Here is an 18,185-nt window from a genome sequence, read left to right as displayed (position 1 = left end):
GTTCCGACTCATAGCCACCCTGTACAGGGTTTCCGAGGCTGTAAATCTTTACTGGAGCAGAAAGCCTCATCTTTCTCCCACGGAACAGCTGGTAGTTTCGAACTGCTGACCCTGCGGCTCGCAGCCCAGTTCGTAACCACTACGCTACCAGAGCTCCTTAACAAATATTTAGATGTATATAAATTTGTAATTAAGAGACTAGAGCAGAAAATATATTATTACCTTTTGTTGATATAGTGAATCAAGGTATAAATAACATCTCGAAGAACAAAGGCCCAAGCACCTCCTAAGCCACTTTTTATATCCTTCAGTAATAAACTGACAAACAGGTGATATATTTTAAGAATTCTATTCTTTTTATATACATTATTTGTCTCAGCTGCTTGTTCACATATGGCTAGAAGAATCTTCTGATAGGAATCCTAGGAAATAAATAAGCACTTAATAAAAATTTATATAATCACATACACTCAACAATAATAAATATATTTTATACTCAAAGTAGATAAACTGCAAAATTTAGATTTGAGTTTGATATCAAATGTAAAACATTACATTATTAGAATTGCTATCTTAAACTTAAAAATAACTATTGCCTTAAGATAGTGAACTATAATTAAATAGCATGTTTTTTAAAAATTCAAATATATTCAGTAAGTTTATATAACTAAAGTGTTACGAAATTCAGGTCTCATATATAACATATTTCAAATTAATCTTGACAAGTGAATTATCAAGATATAAACCTGTAAACGAGTGTCATTTAAAATTGTTCTATTTATTTATCTTCCTCAAAGATGCAGTTACAAACATTTTATGGTGGAAAAGAATGATCTCTTCAATTACACGAGTAATTCATACTTACGGGACTTTTAGAAAGGATTTCTAAAATGTTTTTAAACTTGGTTTTATGGCAGTTGCTGATATAAGCAAATGTTGCTTTAATCACATGCGATGGAAAATAAGGTGGATTAGGAGCAGGATCCAAATCCCTAAAAGAGTTGTAAAATATAATCAACATTTCACTTTTATTTTTTAAATACTTTATTTTTTGAGGGTTTTAGGTATACAGAAAAACTGTGCAGAAAGTAGTTCCCATTTACTTGCACTCTATGAACACTGTTTTGCCTATTATCTTACACCCCCCTGTGGTGCAATCAATATAAATGATAAGCCCATACTGCTACAGTATTAGTCCACAGTTCACATTAGGGTGATATAGCCTTATGTGTTTTGACAAATGCTTAATATCACATGTCTACCATTACAATACCAAACAGAATTGCTCAATACTCTAAAAAGGTCCTAAGTTCTGTCTACTGATCCCTCTACTCCTATGCCTTGCTAATCACTGATATTTTCATTGTCTCTATAGTTTAACCATTTCCAGAAAGTCATTTATTTGGAATTACATAGCATCCAGCTTTTACAGATGGGTTTCCTTCACTTAACAGCATGCATTTAAGAGTCCTCCATATCATTTGTGGCTTTATAGATCATTTATTATGCACGGTATGGATGAATTAGTTTCTATATAAAGAATATCTTAGTCACTTCTATTTTTTGTCAAATTATGAATAAAGCTGCTATAAACACTGGTGTGCAGATTTTTATTCATCACACTTGGATGAATACCTAGGAACAGGATTACTTAATCAACTGCTAACTCTATGTTTAGCTTTGTAAGAAACTGCCAGACTACCTTCCAAGAAAGAGTGAGTTTCTGCTGGTCCACATCTTGATGAGCATTTGATGTTGCCAGTGTTTTGTATTTTAGCCTTTCTGTGGAACCAACTTGATGGCACAAAGGAGCCAACAGCAATGGCAGTATAGCAGTATCTTATTGTCAGTTTGATTTGTGATCTCAGTGAGTTCCATTTTGGGGAATGACAAAATGCTGAGCACTTTTTCATATGCTAATTACTCATCTGGAGTCCTGGTGTGGCACCAGACTGCAAAACAATTTGAACTGCAAGGTCGGTGGTTCAACCTCACCAGCTGCTCCTTGGAAACCCTATACAGGGTTGCTATGGGTCAGAACCAACTTGACAGCACTTAACAACAAGTACTCATCTATATATCTTCTTTTGTGAGGTGTCTGTTCAGATCTTTTACCCATTTTGTAACTGGATGTTTGTGTTCTTACTGTTCAGTTTTAAGAATTCTTTGTATATTTGAGATATGTCTCTTGTCAGGTAATTGTTTAACAATACATATCTCAACTGTTCTTAAGTACAGCAGATAGTTTTATTTTAATAAAATCTTACTCATTTTTTTCTTTAATGAATTGTGCTTTGGGTGTTTCTAAACTGTCATCACCAAACCCAAAATTGCTTAGATTTTTTTTTTATTGCTTCTTCTATGTATAATTTATGTCTTACATTTAGGTCTATGATCCATTTTGAGTTAATTTTTATAAAAGAGACCAAAACTCAAAGAACATTAAACTTATGAAATGAAAAGAATACTAGTAGACTAGTGATCGAAATAGTTAAATTAGAAGAAAACTAGCTTTAGGAAGAAATAAAGGGAAGGTTATGAGTTCAGTCTAGAACATGCAAAATTTATGGTAGGGCAAATAGAAATACTGTTATTAAAAATAAACACTAGTGAAATATCAAGATTGGAGATCCAGATCTTGGAGTCATTTTCAAAAGAACATCAGAGCACAAAAGATAAAGTTTTAGAAGATTCTGATAGCTAAGGTGCATGAAAAAGAAAAGAAGGCCTAGAAAGGCAAGGCACTTACAAGTAGAAGAGAACTGAAAATGATGTATCATGAAAAAGATAAGTTTCAGAGACCACATATGGCTCAATGGTCAAACATTACAGAAAGACTGAGAAGAAAAAGGTTATGTATTTGTCATGAAGGTTGTCAACTAGAAAGAGCAATTACTGTGGAGGGGCTACAGAAGCAGAAAGGTAATTACTTTCACTCAAAGGTTCCTATTTAGAAGCAGAGTACGCGTCTGAAACACATTAAATAAAGTTGCAGTTAGTGCTCTTAACTTTAAAATGTTCATACCCTGAAAAATCACAGAGGTCAGTGTTTTGGCTGGCACCAGAATTTGCTGGTTCATGTAATGTCATCAATAATTCCACCACAATCTCTGGTAAATTACTAATGAATAAATGATCAATCTGTAAAATATGACATTAAAATATCATATTAACAGTCTTAATAGTCTGTGACTGTTAAGATAGCTCTAAGGATTTATTTCCAAATATCATTCAGCAACTATAGTAGGAAAGAGATTACTAAAAGTCCAAACCTGTAAGGCATAATAGTTCTTACCTTTTTCTTCTATGAAGCTCAAACGCTAGCCTGAGAGTAAAGTAGGGGAATTATACCAAGTGAAATTCCCTTAATCTGACTCTAACTTTAGAGAATCATTTTCACTGACTAGGACTTTAGACCTAGCATTAAATTCTTTAACCCGATAATATTTCTACTAACCAAAATCCACCATGATCCATAACGCTCCTCAACCTGGATTTCAGGCTTGAAACATCTGGGGATTCTCTCATTCATAGAACGGGACCAGTAAGAATTGCAGTGACTAGCAATGATCCCTACTGTTCTCTGCATGATTTCCCCCCACATTACTACATGGCTGATATCCCAAACTTAGGCTAGCTGCTACCCACATCCCCATCATCAAAAAAAGGTGAAAATCCTTCCCCACAGGAGGTACTGGCAATCTACTCCTCATTTTAGGTAACCTCACAAAGGACATGTTGTTCTTGATAGCTGATTCCAACTCATGAAAAGCCCATTCTCTAAATATAAAGAACAGATCCTTACATTCATTCATTTTTATATGATTTTCTGTTATGCCAGATCTATAATGTCTAGCTAACACACACATAAATTGTTTAGATCGCTAGGTATAGCCAAACAATCTTGAGAAGTGTGAAAGCTTCAAACAAAGACTGTCAACAGGTTGTACTGGCATTTAATTCACAGATAAAAGCTAGAAGATTATTGCCCTAATAATGCGCTTCCTCTAAATCAAAGGGGGGAAAAATAACATAACCACAACTTAATGCTAAATGAAATTTAGTCTAGCAAGAATTTCCCTTATGTCTTTAACCAAGAACTAAAGAGTTCATTTCTTATTTTTTGTCTCTTTCCATCACTGAGACTGGGTTAAATGTCATCACTTTTCCCTTGCAGACTTATAGCTATCTTTTGGTATGAAAACATAAGAAAGAAGGATAAAGTTAGGAGTGCTTAAAATCCTAAACTGGGGAAACTGGGTGGGAGGGGAAGAGTGTCTCTGTCTAATTCAATACACTCTGGAGAGCCAAGAATGTTTTTAACTGTCTTTTGTGAGAGGGACTCCTCTACTCACCAACTGCCATTAAGACTATATACTTACAACCAGCTCTCACTGATAGTGGTCTACCTAAACTACAGGAATTTTGCTGTTCTCTTCAAAGTTTGATACAGATGACTAAGCAACCAAAAAGTGTCTCTTGAAGTAATTATTATGCTAACCAAGCTGAGCTAGTCAGCCCCTACTTAACATTTAGAAAACGCAAAACTTATATTTTCATAATACAAGTTGCAGCAAATAATTTTTAATGTCTTGTAGGATAAGCACTGGACTACAAGGTCAGTTTGAACTGCAAGGTCAATGGTTCAAACTCACCAGTGTCTCCTCAGAAACCCAGTACAGGGTCGGTATGAGTCGGAATAGACTCAACAGCATTTAACAACAACAACATAAATTACTGCAAAACCAAGCCTATCAAATATTTTTTTTCACTGATTCCTTTTAACAAATATTTAACAAGGAGTTAATATATACTAGGTGGTTAGAATAAATCATTGAAAGAAAAAAAAAAAGACTTTATCTTCACAGTGCTTATCCTATAGTGGGGAAGACTGCTAAGAAATAGTTAACAAAATTCATGGATAAATTATATCACATGCTAGAAAGTAGTAAGATAGGATACAATTTATTGACATGGAAAAGAACAGGGTACAGGACTGGAAGTTCTAGGGATGGGCTGGTACTTTTCCTTGAAAAGTGAAAGGCAGAATGCGATTGTTTAATGTTCAATTTATATTCATGTATTGCTGGCAATTAAAATAAACTTTTAAAATAACAAAACTATTCAGAAGTATTTTTTGTTTTCTGATAAGAACATTAGCATTTTCTCAAATGACAACCGAAAAGACAAAACACTGCAGGATGAAAACAGTTCATCATGCTACAGAGTGATTACCATATGTTCATATTAATTGTACAATGGTGAATAAATAGCTTTAAAACTATAAACTTATATTTTAGAACAAAAGAGGGATAAAAAGCAGCTAAGAGTTATAGCCATACCTGTTTTCCTAACAAGCTTTCATCTTTGAGCAGATCATAGACTTTGGCAGCAGTCTCTCTTTGCTGTGACATCCCACTGTCCTCTGTACTCTCATAGGCAAAATAAGGAAGAATATTGACAAGAATCTTTGGAAAGCAGTCTGTTAGAAGACTTTTCCAATCTTCTTGAATCTGATTAGCAATGGATTTCACCTCATCAAAATGACTTCTAATCACCAGATGTGGGATTAAAACCTTATAACAAGATCTAAAAACACAAATATTTAAAATATTGGTTTTATATAACTTTTCAAGGTAACATTTTATATTATTATAGTTCTTAAATAATAAAATGATTTAAAACAGTCAACATTACATCAGTTTATCTAGACCATTAATCATTTTTATTCTTAACTCTAATTTTATAAATGGAGTCTTGGTATGGCACTGTAGGATAAGCACTTGACTGCTAACCACAAGGTTGGCAGTTCAAACCCACCAGCTGCTCCTAAGAAACCTTATATAGGGTTGCAACAAGTCGGAACCAACTTAAAGGCACTTATCCACAGCAATTTTACAAATGGAGAAAAGATGTTACATAAATTTGTAATAGGATTTTGTTTTTCAAGAGATTTGTGAAAACGGCATTAGCACTGTACACAAACCATTTATACTAAAAAATATAAAACTATATTCTTCTGAAAGATGTTTCTAGTATATTTTAGGTCACTTCAATATATGGTTTATATTATTGTTGTTGTTGTTAAGTGCTGTCAAGTCGGTTCTGACACATGGCAACCCTGTTTAGGGTTTCTGAGGAGCAACTGGTGAGCTTAACTGTTCAAACGACTTTGCAGTCCAGCGCAGTAATCAACAGCTCCACACCAGGACTCCATATGATGTACAGTACAACCATGTTTTTTAAAAAGCAATGACTTAGGCAAACCAACCATAGTCTGTTAAATCATTTCCCTGTTTTTATTTTAAAATCAGGGTTGGGTTTCTATATAATCTGAACATCTTGCAATGTAAAATACAGCACATTAGAAAACAGGGTCGCTATGAGTGGGAACTGACTTGATGGCACTGAACTACAACAAATTTCAAAGTGTATGGCCAAATAACAAAGATAACATTTTCCACATATCTATGCAATTTCAGCTTCCGAGATTTTGAAGTCATAATGCAGAGTTACTTTTCTATTTTAATAAATCAAGTAATTTTAGCTGAGGGAGAGATGGACAATGAGACCGATGCTTGGGCCAATTCAAAGAGGACCAAGACTACCTCCTGAAATACTGTTTCATTAGGCGAGTGTGCATTTTCTGCTTGTTACAGAGTAGCTACTTGCAGTGTAGGCTACTGCTACAGAAGGGTCAAGACAGTGGTTCAGCTAAAGCTAAGAGGAGTGGCTGGTGGGTTTAAACTGTTGACTTTATGGTTTGCAGTCCAGTGCTGATCTTATAGTGTCACACCAGGGGTCAAGTTATCTATAGACTAGCTGAAAGGGACCTTAAAGATAACCATATACAATTCCTTTACTTTGCAAATGAAAAAACAACAACACAAAGCCAAGAAAGTTTTTATATAGTTTACCAAAAGTCACATGGCTAATTATTGACCTAGTTAAGACCTGACCTTTGTAAGTTCAATGACTCCCAGTTCGTCTCTTATACTATGCAGCCTTCCACATGTGTACGTGTGGAGGAGGGTGGAGGTATAAAAAGGAGAGTATTGCCAAACACTATTACCTAATTTTAAATTAAACATAATTCACATATGCCATATGTAAACTGACCTATAGAAATCTTCAACGCTTGTGTAGTTTAATAAAATAAAAGGAAAAGAAGATAAGCTGTATTCAGTATCTTGATGGTTTAGCCACTCCAAAACTAGATAATCTAAATGAGAAGTCATGAAATCTTCCAGGTGTCTATATCCAAAAATTTCAGATATTTTTTCTAAAACCTGTAAAAATAAAAAAGAAGTCAATGCTTTAAAAAAAATCATTTTAATTCCTATAAATACTATTTACACTATGACCTTGATACACTCATTTAACTTTTCCATACATAAATTTCCTCATCTGTGAAATGGGGATAATAAAATATTTATCTCTGATAATAAAAATGTGAATACGATTAGCATAGTCCCCAAGGAGCCCTGGTGGTGCAATGCTCAAGTGCTCAGATGCTAAATAACTAAAAGGTCAGTGGTTCTTCCCCACCAGCTGCCGCTCCGTGGGAGAAAAGATGTGGCCACCTGATCGTGTAAGGATTACAATCAAGAAAACCTTAAGAGTTTTCTACTCTGTCACATTAGGTCACTATGAGACAGAATGACAGCACATAATAACACTGTCCCCAGTATGCAGCAAACACTTAATAAATGTCACATAAATAAAAACATATTGAAAATTTTCATTTTGATTACATCTCACAATAAGATTTAAAGGAAAATTCTTCCGCTCAAAATAAGAAAAATCAAACGTAAATATAGTAATTAGGCAGCATAATGATATATAAGGGGGCTTTAAAAAAGTTTACAAAAAATGGAATTAATGATAGTTGAATTTTTCCACAAACTTTTCGAAGCCCTCCTCATACTTTAAAAACAAAGCAACTTCTAATTTTAATACTAAGAGGTAAAGACTAACTTGTCTAAGACTGATTCCCTATAGGTTGTTGTTGCTGTTAAATGATGTCCAGTCAGTTCCGGGAGATAGAGACCATATAGGTTGGCCTACTAATAAAAAAAACACGCTGGGCCATTAAACGGCAGATAAGGTAACTGGTTCACCACGGTTTCCACCACATAAAAATATGTAAGTGAAAGGCTTGCAACTTCCCAAACCATGAATGCTCAGGTGGCTGAAGAGGGCCAAGGCCAACATCCTACAACACCATACTGATATCATTGTGAGGCATGGGCCTCAGTCCTCTTTCCTTACTCATGCAACTACAAGTTTCACAGTCTTAAGCTTTGACTTCTGGCCCTGCTAGATCCCAGTGTGTTTTACCAGAATCCATTTGGTAACATACCTGCCACTGCTCTTGTCTCTATGAGTTTTCTTCAATAAATGCTATTCTACATTGTATGATCTGTGTGGTTACAAGTCATCCACCTTTGTTATTTGTTAGCTCAATGGATATGGTGAAATGCTCTTCAACTGAATATATGACACTACACTGAACATAACAAATATGCCACTAAAAGAGTTACTATAACTATTCTTCAGTATTCCTTATCTAAAATACACAATTATCTATAAGTCTGAAACTAATGATCTAGCTTTATATTTTAAAAAATTGTATATATAACTTAAGGAAGATTATAACAACAAAAAATTCATCCACATATACCTTTTTAATGAGATGAGGTTCTAATCCATTCTCTTTCACAGATTTGCACAGGGCAAACAAAGCCTGTTTTTCACAGACAGGGCTACATTGCAAAACCACAGCTATCATCATCAGTAAAACAGCTTTTCTATTATAAAGCTCATCTGAAAATTCCAGGTTCTCAATACTGTGGGACTTCAAAAGAATTTTAAAAAACATAGCAATGTAAACATGCATTACAATAATGCAATATAAATAATTAAATGCTATAAATAAACTGAGGCTAAAACCAAAACACCCTATGACATCGAAGCAGTCAGTGAAGTTTTGAGTTCTACAGCAACGGAGCTATGGGTAGAGAATTTTTTAAAAAATAGTTCTCTAGCGTATTATCTGCTCTTAATACTATCTATTGGAAAGAACTTCTAAAAGAAAAACATCCCAGTGAAAGACACCAAAAGTAGTTAAAAGATATTTTAAAAAAAAGAGAGACACTGAAAAAACGAGATACGGAAATCCTCTTTTCAACTAGCAAAAGTATAACTCCTAACATGCATATTATTATTATATCTAATAATCTTTTATACTTAAAAAATATCATACATATTATCAAAAGGAACACTAAGGTCATGGAACTAGATAGAATGATATACACTGTTTAGTTTAATGAAGAAATATTATAATACCCAGTAGGTAATCTATATTTTTTGGGGTTATTTATGTTAAAAATTTCTCTTTACATTTAGAAAAATTTGGTACATATCAATTATAATTTTGCATTTTGATACAAGAAAAAGAAAGAACCTAACTCCTTTACTAAGGGCAATCATTAACATGTTTGAAAATTGCCAATGACTCAACTATTCCTTACAAGAAACAAATCTCTAGATTCTTTAACATCTGGTTAAAAATCTACTTTAAATCACAACGAAGCCCAAACACAACATATTACCTGTCCTCTAAAATGAATACAAGATTCAAATTCTTTTATCTCCTTCTTTTCATGACACAATGCTTTTATTAAGAACCCTGGAGGCATAGTGAGTTACATGTTGGGCTTAGTTACTAACCACAGGGTCAGCAGTTCGAATGCACCAGCGGCTCTGCTGGAGAAAGATGAGGCTTTCTGCTACTCCCATAAACACAAACTCAAAAACCCTACACAGGGTCACTCTGAGTCAGAACCAACTCACCAGCACACCATCATACCAACCACACGTTTGTTTCCATTAATGTACTAAAAGATTTTTCAATTTTTGGTAACTATAAAACAATGAAGATTCATACTGTGCTTTCAAGATCTGTTTTACAAATGAATTACTATCAGGTCATTATTTTTCTTTTTATGATTTCAAATACATATCTCACCTACTCTTTAAATTTTTATTATTTTACACTCACGATACTGAAAAGCTTTTGTAAAAAGGATTTCATCCATACCCAACATCCATCTTTTTCCATTTTAAGCTATCAGAGGTTTGTTAAATCATTTGATCAACGGCTTTGAATACTTTTTAGAAACAAATCAGTGAATAAATAAATGAATGAATCTATCAGTTTAACAAAAAAGATACTCTACAGAAAAACATCAAAAGTGCAGGGTTCAATAAAAAGCAAGATAATACAGTATTTCCTGTTAGAACCTTTCCCATACTCTATATTTACCTACTGTTACTTGTTCTTTGAATTAGCTTTTAATTAAATCTTAAAAAATAAAATTTTAATAAAAAAGAAGTCATTTACAAGGGAACTTCAAAAAGTTGGGAAATGTAATTAAAATAAAATGTATTATTCTCATGAAATTTTTGACACTCCCTCATATATTTCCATAATAACTGTGAAATTCTGTTTTTCCCCATAAAATATTATATGGATAAAATTAATTAAAACATGCTAACATTTGATCAATTCTCACCTATAAAGAATGCAATTTCATTTAATTCATAGTTTTTTTAGTGTAGCTTTATAATGTAAACTATTGGATACAAACTGCCTTAAGACAAACTTCGTAGAGTATACTCTATCGTGTATTTATAGAAAGCATATGATAGTAGCAAATAATGTTACTAAAATTACCACTTCTTTCATTCCTTCCTGAGTTTTCAAGTATGCATTTTCAAAAGCTGTCTGCTGCATCTTCAAAGGAAGTGCTTTCATTAACCTGGAAGAATCTCCTTGCTTCATATCCTGGAATAATCTTAAAAAAATAATAAAGAAAAACATAAACTCGCCAAAAAAGACACATTTTCTGCTTGTCAAACACCAATTAGAGAGAGTCCATGAACTCCTCCATCAACCTGCTCTAACATTTAATTACCAAGGAAGTGGACAATATAAATGGATGTCTTGATGTTCCATTTACATTTTTTAATGTAATGGGTGGAACAATGGCTTTGGCATACATCACATCATCCTCAAGAACAACTCTTTAATTAATTTTGTCCTTTATGCTTTTTTAGTAGTAAAAATATAATTTTTGGTGTTCCTCAATTCTTCTAATTTCCCTGATCTTTCTTAAAATAGGCCAACATTATATATCTAATTTGTTGTTGTTGTTAAGTGCTGTTGAGTTGGTTCTGATTCATAGCAACCCTGTATAGGGTTTCTAACGAGCTGCTGGTGAGCTTGAACTGTCGATCTTTTGATTCAAACCAACCTTGCTATCCAGCGCATTAACCCACAGCACCACACAGGTGAATAAATACTCAACAAATACTACTTTTATGACATTATTAAATCTATGCATTTTTGAACCTGAAGTGATTTTTTTCCCCCCAGTGTCTTCAGGATATGCTTTCCATCATCTATTATGAAATTTAATAGGGACTTGAACTACTGCAAAAATCCATTAGTTATTCTCATAATACACCATTTTCTTACTTAAAAGAGTTCCAAACCTGAAGAGCTAAATACAAATTCTGACTGATGAAAACATTACTATCAGTCTATTTGAACTTTGGACACATTAGTTCTAATACTATAACGATGTGACTGCTGGGATAATTTATTTATAAAGATCTTCTATTATCAGTCACTTATGTTTGAACAGTAAAAGTACATAAATGATTTTAAGCTTTGGTGTTTGTAAAGCATCTTGCAATTTCTTGTTTCAATTACATTCATCTTTACGACTAATAGTTATTAAACATCTACACCATGGCAGATAATGTTTTGGAAGCAAGATATACAGGACTGAACAGAACAGACACACACACACAAAATATCAATGCTTTCAGCCAGCCACTACTGTGGCTGCTGCAGCTGCTGGTACCCCATTGCCAAAAAGAAGGCCAGCTCTGAGACAAGTCAGCCTCATCCCAGTCTAGTTATACCAAAGACTTCAAAATCTAAGAAGATGTGGAGAGAGACTGGAATCCCAGGAACATGGAAACCCGAATATTACAGCAGCAATTCATTGTCACTCTCGTCTTGCAAACACACAACTACATAAAACTAATCCTAAAGGAAATAAGAAGTTTTAAAGGGATTAATTTTGGGAATTCCAAGTTTTAATTTTTTTTTTCTTTTAAATGAAGTGATGGTGTATCTCATTACTTTGGAAATGTCTACTACTCTTACAATGTACTTTAAACCACAATTAGCAGATTTAAAAAAATTCCCTGCTGGTTCTCATAAGAAACTGTGAAATATGGTGTCCTGAAAAGCACCCTTTTAGTCTCACAGTTCATTTGTTCTTTTTGATAATATAAAAGCGATGCATTTAGTAATAGTAAAAAAAAAATCAATGTTTTCTAAAAACTTATGATCTAGCAAGGTACAAATGGTAAATGTTTTAAATAATTTAATATTTCAAGCAGTGATAGATGTTCTACGGAAAAATTAAGCAGGGAGGTGTTTTATTTATAAGAATAGGGAAGTGAAAATGAACATACTTTGCAATTTAGCTTTAAATCAATTTGATCACTTAATATACAAGCAGTCTATGAGAAGGTTTGCTTTTTCAATAAGTCAAGTATAAAACAGATCTCCGTAACAGAATAATTCCAGTGCTTAGCTGTATGTCCACAAAAGTCATAGAATAATTAATATAAAGTCATTACTACTTATCATTTTACACAGCCACTATATAAAATCATATAAAAATCATGGTAATATCCAAACATACCCTTCCACTCTATTTCCCATAAATGGTAGTAAACACAGCTCATTCAAGTTCATCATTTACTAGCTGTGTGGCACCAAGCAAGTTACTTTAGCTAAGGCACAAAGTTTTCATTCATAAATTAGAGAAGACACAAGGGGGCTTAAAAAAAATTCATGGAAAAATTACATTAGCTGTCAATTCAATTTTTCCACAAAATAGTATCTAAGTGTTGCTGCGTGCCGTCTAAGTTGTTGCTGTGTGCTGTCAAGTCGGTTCCAACTCATAGTGACTCCATACAGGGTTTGCAAGAGAATCTGATGAGTCTGAACTGTCGGTCCTATAGTTAGCAGCTCAGAGCTTATCCTACAGTGCCACACCAGGGTTTATCTTGGTTATTAGTTAGAGAGAAACCATAAATACTAGGCAAACAGTATATGCTCAGTTAAGTGTTAGCTAGTTTTAGTATTATAACTAGTGAGCTTTGACTGTACTAGACACAGCATTGTACACTACATTGGTATCTGTAGCGTTTCAAACACTTCATGAATATTTGACCATTACCTATTGATTGACTCTGCAGCCAGCATTCGGACTTGATGATGACTATCAGCAAGAAATTGTGAAAATACTTCATTTACAGGAAAGTCTTTTCCCATTACATTGAGAATAGCCCATTTTGAATAAGGATCAGCCTATTGGAAAAGAGCAACATCAAAAGAAATATCCATTAATAAACAGAAAGGTGTGATTTATTTCATCAAGTTTTATGAAAACTTAAAGTGGAATAACTCACCTCCAGCAGAGTCTTAAGGCATTTTACTAGTGCCATTCTTACAGAAAATGTGCATTTCCCCTCCTTTGTTAAGTGCCTAAAATAAAGTCATTGTTTCAATGTCAAACAATTATTCATCTAGAAGTATAGCCAGGAAAATCAATGAATATTACAATGATTCTAAGTTGCTTCCAGAATTTCTACGCATATCAAATGTACATAGTAGTATACTACCCACCTTTTCAAAAAATTCCAGGTAAATTAGTGTGAAAAAGAGTTCATTTTAATGTATATTATTTATTTTGTATAATGATGCCTTGTTTTGGGGACTATCAGACTTTAGCAAACCATGTTATAGTGAATTTGCTTTAAAACTGAAAACTATCAGGTATTCGTTTTTATATCAAACAATTCAAAACTACACTCTACGCTGATTTTACTTTCTCATCAGTCAAATGGTATAAAGGCTTTAAATTACATAGCTATGCTCCTCTAAGGGTTGTTGTCGTTAAATGCTGTCGAGTCGGTTCTGACCCATAGCGACCCTGCACAAGGATTCCAAGGCTGTAAATCTTTACGGAAGCAGAAAGCCTCATCTCTCTCCCATGGTAAATGCTGATAGTTTGGTATGTAAAAAGCATATAATGACAAGGACCATTTGGTCACTTTGGGAATATGAACCACTTAATTGATTTAGGATTACTGCACTTTGCTTTATTCACCAGACATGTCAAACTATTAACTGATAAAAATCTGTAGGAAAATATACTAAATATATTTTAGAAAGTCAAACTTTAAATTGTTTGAATAATAAATTAGTTATTTAAGAAATTAACAATACACATTATATTCTTACTATTCTTAACCAGGAGTCCTGGTGTGGTGCTACGAGATAAAGCTCTGTACCACAAGATTGGTGTGAATCACAAAGTCAGCAGTTCAAACTCACCAGCCACTCCTTGGAAACCCTGTACCAGGTCGCTGAGTTGGAACTGGCTCAATTACACTTTAACACCAATTCTTAACCAAACCCAAATCAAACATATTGTCATTGAGTAGATTCTGACTTATAGCTATCCTTTACAGGGTTTTTTTTAGTACTAGTGAGTCGGTTCTAACTGATAAGTGACCCTGCATAAGGTTTCCAAGGAGTGGCTGGTGAGTTGGAACCGCCAACCTTATGGTTCAAACCAACCATGAAGTGGAGTGTTTAATCTACAGCATCACTTTGTTGTTGTTAAGTGCCATCAAGTTGGTTCTGACTCATAGCAACCCTCTAAGGGGTTTTTGAGGAGTGGCTGGTGAACCTGAACCTCTGACCTTGTAGTCCAGTGCATTATCCCACACTGCCACACCAGGACTCCACTGGTGATTGGTGGTTATGTGCCATGGAGTCAGTTCTGACTCATAGTGATCCTGTACAGGGTTTCTGAGGCTGTAAATCTTTACGGGAGCAGAAAGTCTCATCTTTATCCTGAGGAACAGCTGGTAGTTTCGAACTGCTGACCTTGAGGTTCGCAGCCTGATTTGTAACCACTATGCTACCAGAGCTCCTTAGGACTCCACTAGAAGGCTGAAAATCTTTATGAAGAGAAAACCTTATTTTTCTCCCGCATAGTGACTAATGGGTTTGAACTGCTGACCTTGGGTTTAGCAGTCCAGTGCTTATTCAACAGCACCACCAGGACTCCTTTCTATTGTTAAAATAAGTATATAATTACATTGGAGAATTCAAAAAAATTAATAGAATAGAAATGAAAAGTTTGTATTTGTATCAACAGGTAGCAAACGAAAAGTAAGAATTCCATAAGTAGGTTATACCTACCAAAAGGCTCCAATCACTGTTAGAAACTGCCCTTGGGCATCTCTTGTGTTCTCATTGTCCATACTGCCTTGACTTAGGTTGGTTACTACATGAAGGGCATGGTTTAAAATTGCTTTACAAACATCTTGGTCACGGCGATACAAAGAACATATATTGCTGTGGTAGAAAAAGTTTAACCTTATAAGCACAACTTGACACATCAATTATTTTATAAATTTAGAGTGAATATAACATGTTTTTAATTTCTTACGCTAGAGGCTTCAGGAGCTCAACAACATCCTCGATTGGCAAGGGACAGTCTTCTCCTGGAAGCTCCTTTAAAAGCACTAGATACTAAGATGATAGAAGGGGAGAAACAGATTTTTTCTTCATAGATCATTTACTTAGATAAGTATTTTATATGTAACCATAAATTCATATACAAACACATTCTCACACAAAGAGCTATGAATTTTAAGAAGGGGAAAAGATTTACTTTTGTAACATTCTGAACAAAATCTAAATATAATCATAAGAAAACCCAAAGACAGAAACTCTACAAAGCAACTGGCCTATAGTATTCAACAATATGAAAGTCTTGAAAGGTATGGAAAGACGAAGGAACTGATCCAAATTAAAGACTGAAGACATGACAATTTGCAATGATGTAATGTTAATTACCTAATTTTGATATTTTATTTTTGTTCATTTAAGAATATTCTTGCTTTTAGAAAATAGATGCTTGAAGTATAAGGGTAGAATATGCAACTTAATTTTAAAACGGTTCCAAAAAATGTTAATTTGTGTGTATATATATAAATATACAGAGAAAAGAAATGAAATAGCCAACGAGTTAATGGCAGAAAATTAGAGAGTATACGGTGTTTTCCAGGAACAGAGGACTCTAGGACCATAAAAGGAGAAGAGCATGAGCAGAATATGGTACCCTATCCAGAGAAGCAGCATCATGATGCTAGAATACCCTTGTTTGCAATGTTTTTCATAGTTTGTCATGAGCCACACAGTCTAAATCCTTTGCACAGACTATAAACCACCGGTAAATATCTTTCTGGTATTCTGATTTCAGCCAAGATCCAATCTTATAGCATCAGTGATATCCTTCATTCCTTATCTTCGTCCAAATCCTGTTTGAATCTCTGGCAGTTCCCTGCTGATGTACTGTTGCAGTCGTTTTTGAATCGTCTTTAACAAAATTTTACTTTCTTATGATATCAATATTGCTCGATGATTTATTCTTTGAGTGACCTCCTTTGGAATGGGAACAACATGGATCTCTTCCAATCAGTTGTGCAGATAGCTGTCTTCTACATTTCTTGGCATAGATGAGTTAAATGCCATCAGGGCTGCATCAGTTTGTTTAAAGATTTCAATTTGTATTCCATCCGTTTTTGTAGGTTTTTTTTTTTTTGCAATGCCTTCAGTGCACTTTGGACTTATTCCTTCAGTATCATTCTTTTTAAAAAAAACAACTTTATTGTGAATTGACTATAATCTGTACTGTTTACAGTACAGATCATCAGCTTTACATTCAACAAATCACCTACTTTGCTTCATTACATGGTTGCAATACCCACCCCTCCATGTAGCAACAGTTACCAGCATTTACCTCTATTTACTGTAACTAGTGCATTCCTCCTTGTTTCTTCCCTTACATTCATCTTTCCTCTGCTAAACACTTGTATACTGTCTGCCCTATCACCCGTGTTAACATGTGCCTACCCTCTAGGCCATGAATAATTTTTCATCTCCTTCCCTTCTCCTGTAATCATCAGATTGTTTCTTTTATCAACAGAACTTTAAGGTTTTAAAACTCTGGTCTCATACAGTGTTTGTCCTTTTGTGACTAATTCTACTCAGCATAATGTCCTCCAGGTTCAACCATACTGTGAGATGTTTCACAGACTCATCATTATTCTTCAACATGTTGTAGTATTCTAATATGTGCATGTACTAAAGTTTATTTTACCATTCTTTGAAGGACTGATGGGCATTTAGGCTGCCTCCATCTGAAGGATCCTATTTTCTTATCCATTCTGCTCCTTACGTCTCTTGACCTGTATGTTTAATTCAATTACATTCAGAGTAATCAACTGGCATTAACTGATCATTGTCATTTTTCTGTATTTTTTTTTTTTGTGTGTGTGTGTGTGTGTGGTGCTGCTGGACTCCTTGTTTCATATCATTTTCTATGCTGAGTTCATTCTGTTTGTGGATTTTCATTTTCATTTCTGTTGTGTTGTTGTTGCTGTTAAGTGCCATCGAGTGTCAGTTCTGATTCACAGCAACCCTATATAGGGTTTCCAAGGAGCTGGTGTTGATCTTGAACAGCTAATCTTGTGGTTCAAACTGACCCTGCAGTCCCGCAAATTAACCCAGAGTACCACATGTTTACTAAATCTTTCTAATTTCCTTTTTTTTTAATGTGCAGTTATAGTTTTTCTTTACGGTTATTCTGTAATTTATTTTTTCTCTACTTAAAGCAGTCTATTTTATCTTGACATCTATCTGACTTCCTTGCCATTTGTAAGTTCTGTATATATACTATTTCATCTTTTTGCTTTGTGTTGACTTTATTATACATTGACAGCTGATTCCCTATTTTCAGTCTTATGGGTTCCTTTTCATTTTAATGCTTTGATATCCTCTGAACTGGAACCAACTACTTCCAGGTCAGGAGCCCTGAACTCAGACAACATCTATCACAGCAGGAACTCCATCTATACAGAGTTTCCCACCCCTTCTCCCCTACCCTGTGATCTCCTTGGCTGGCAGAGGGTGCCAACCCATACGAGGTACCCTGTTCCCCAGTTTCTTCTTCTTT

The 18,185-nt window shown here is 34.4% G+C and overlaps 1 protein-coding gene across 1 annotated transcript in view; it reads right to left on the bottom strand.

Annotated features, from left to right (window-relative positions):
* The window catches only part of ATM (ataxia telangiectasia mutated), a 136,138-nt gene that overhangs the window by 78,980 nt on the left and 38,973 nt on the right, over positions 1–18,185 (bottom strand). The window contains exons 18-28 of the mRNA XM_006833800.1: positions 15,615–15,697; positions 15,365–15,520; positions 13,561–13,636; positions 13,329–13,459; positions 10,739–10,859; positions 8,684–8,857; positions 7,120–7,289; positions 5,343–5,589; positions 3,026–3,141; positions 866–992; positions 223–422 (exon numbers count right to left, since the gene is read on the bottom strand). Coding sequence (XP_006833863.1) covers positions 223–422; positions 866–992; positions 3,026–3,141; positions 5,343–5,589; positions 7,120–7,289; positions 8,684–8,857; positions 10,739–10,859; positions 13,329–13,459; positions 13,561–13,636; positions 15,365–15,520; positions 15,615–15,697 — 1,601 coding nt within the window. The remainder of the gene's footprint in view (positions 1–222; positions 423–865; positions 993–3,025; positions 3,142–5,342; positions 5,590–7,119; positions 7,290–8,683; positions 8,858–10,738; positions 10,860–13,328; positions 13,460–13,560; positions 13,637–15,364; positions 15,521–15,614; positions 15,698–18,185) is intronic.

The sequence above is a fragment of the Chrysochloris asiatica genome, unplaced genomic scaffold (genome assembly GCF_000296735.1).
Source record: "Chrysochloris asiatica unplaced genomic scaffold, ChrAsi1.0 scaffold00008, whole genome shotgun sequence".
Taxonomy (NCBI): domain Eukaryota; kingdom Metazoa; phylum Chordata; class Mammalia; order Afrosoricida; family Chrysochloridae; genus Chrysochloris; species Chrysochloris asiatica.
This window is presented reverse-complemented; position numbering and strand designations above follow the sequence as displayed.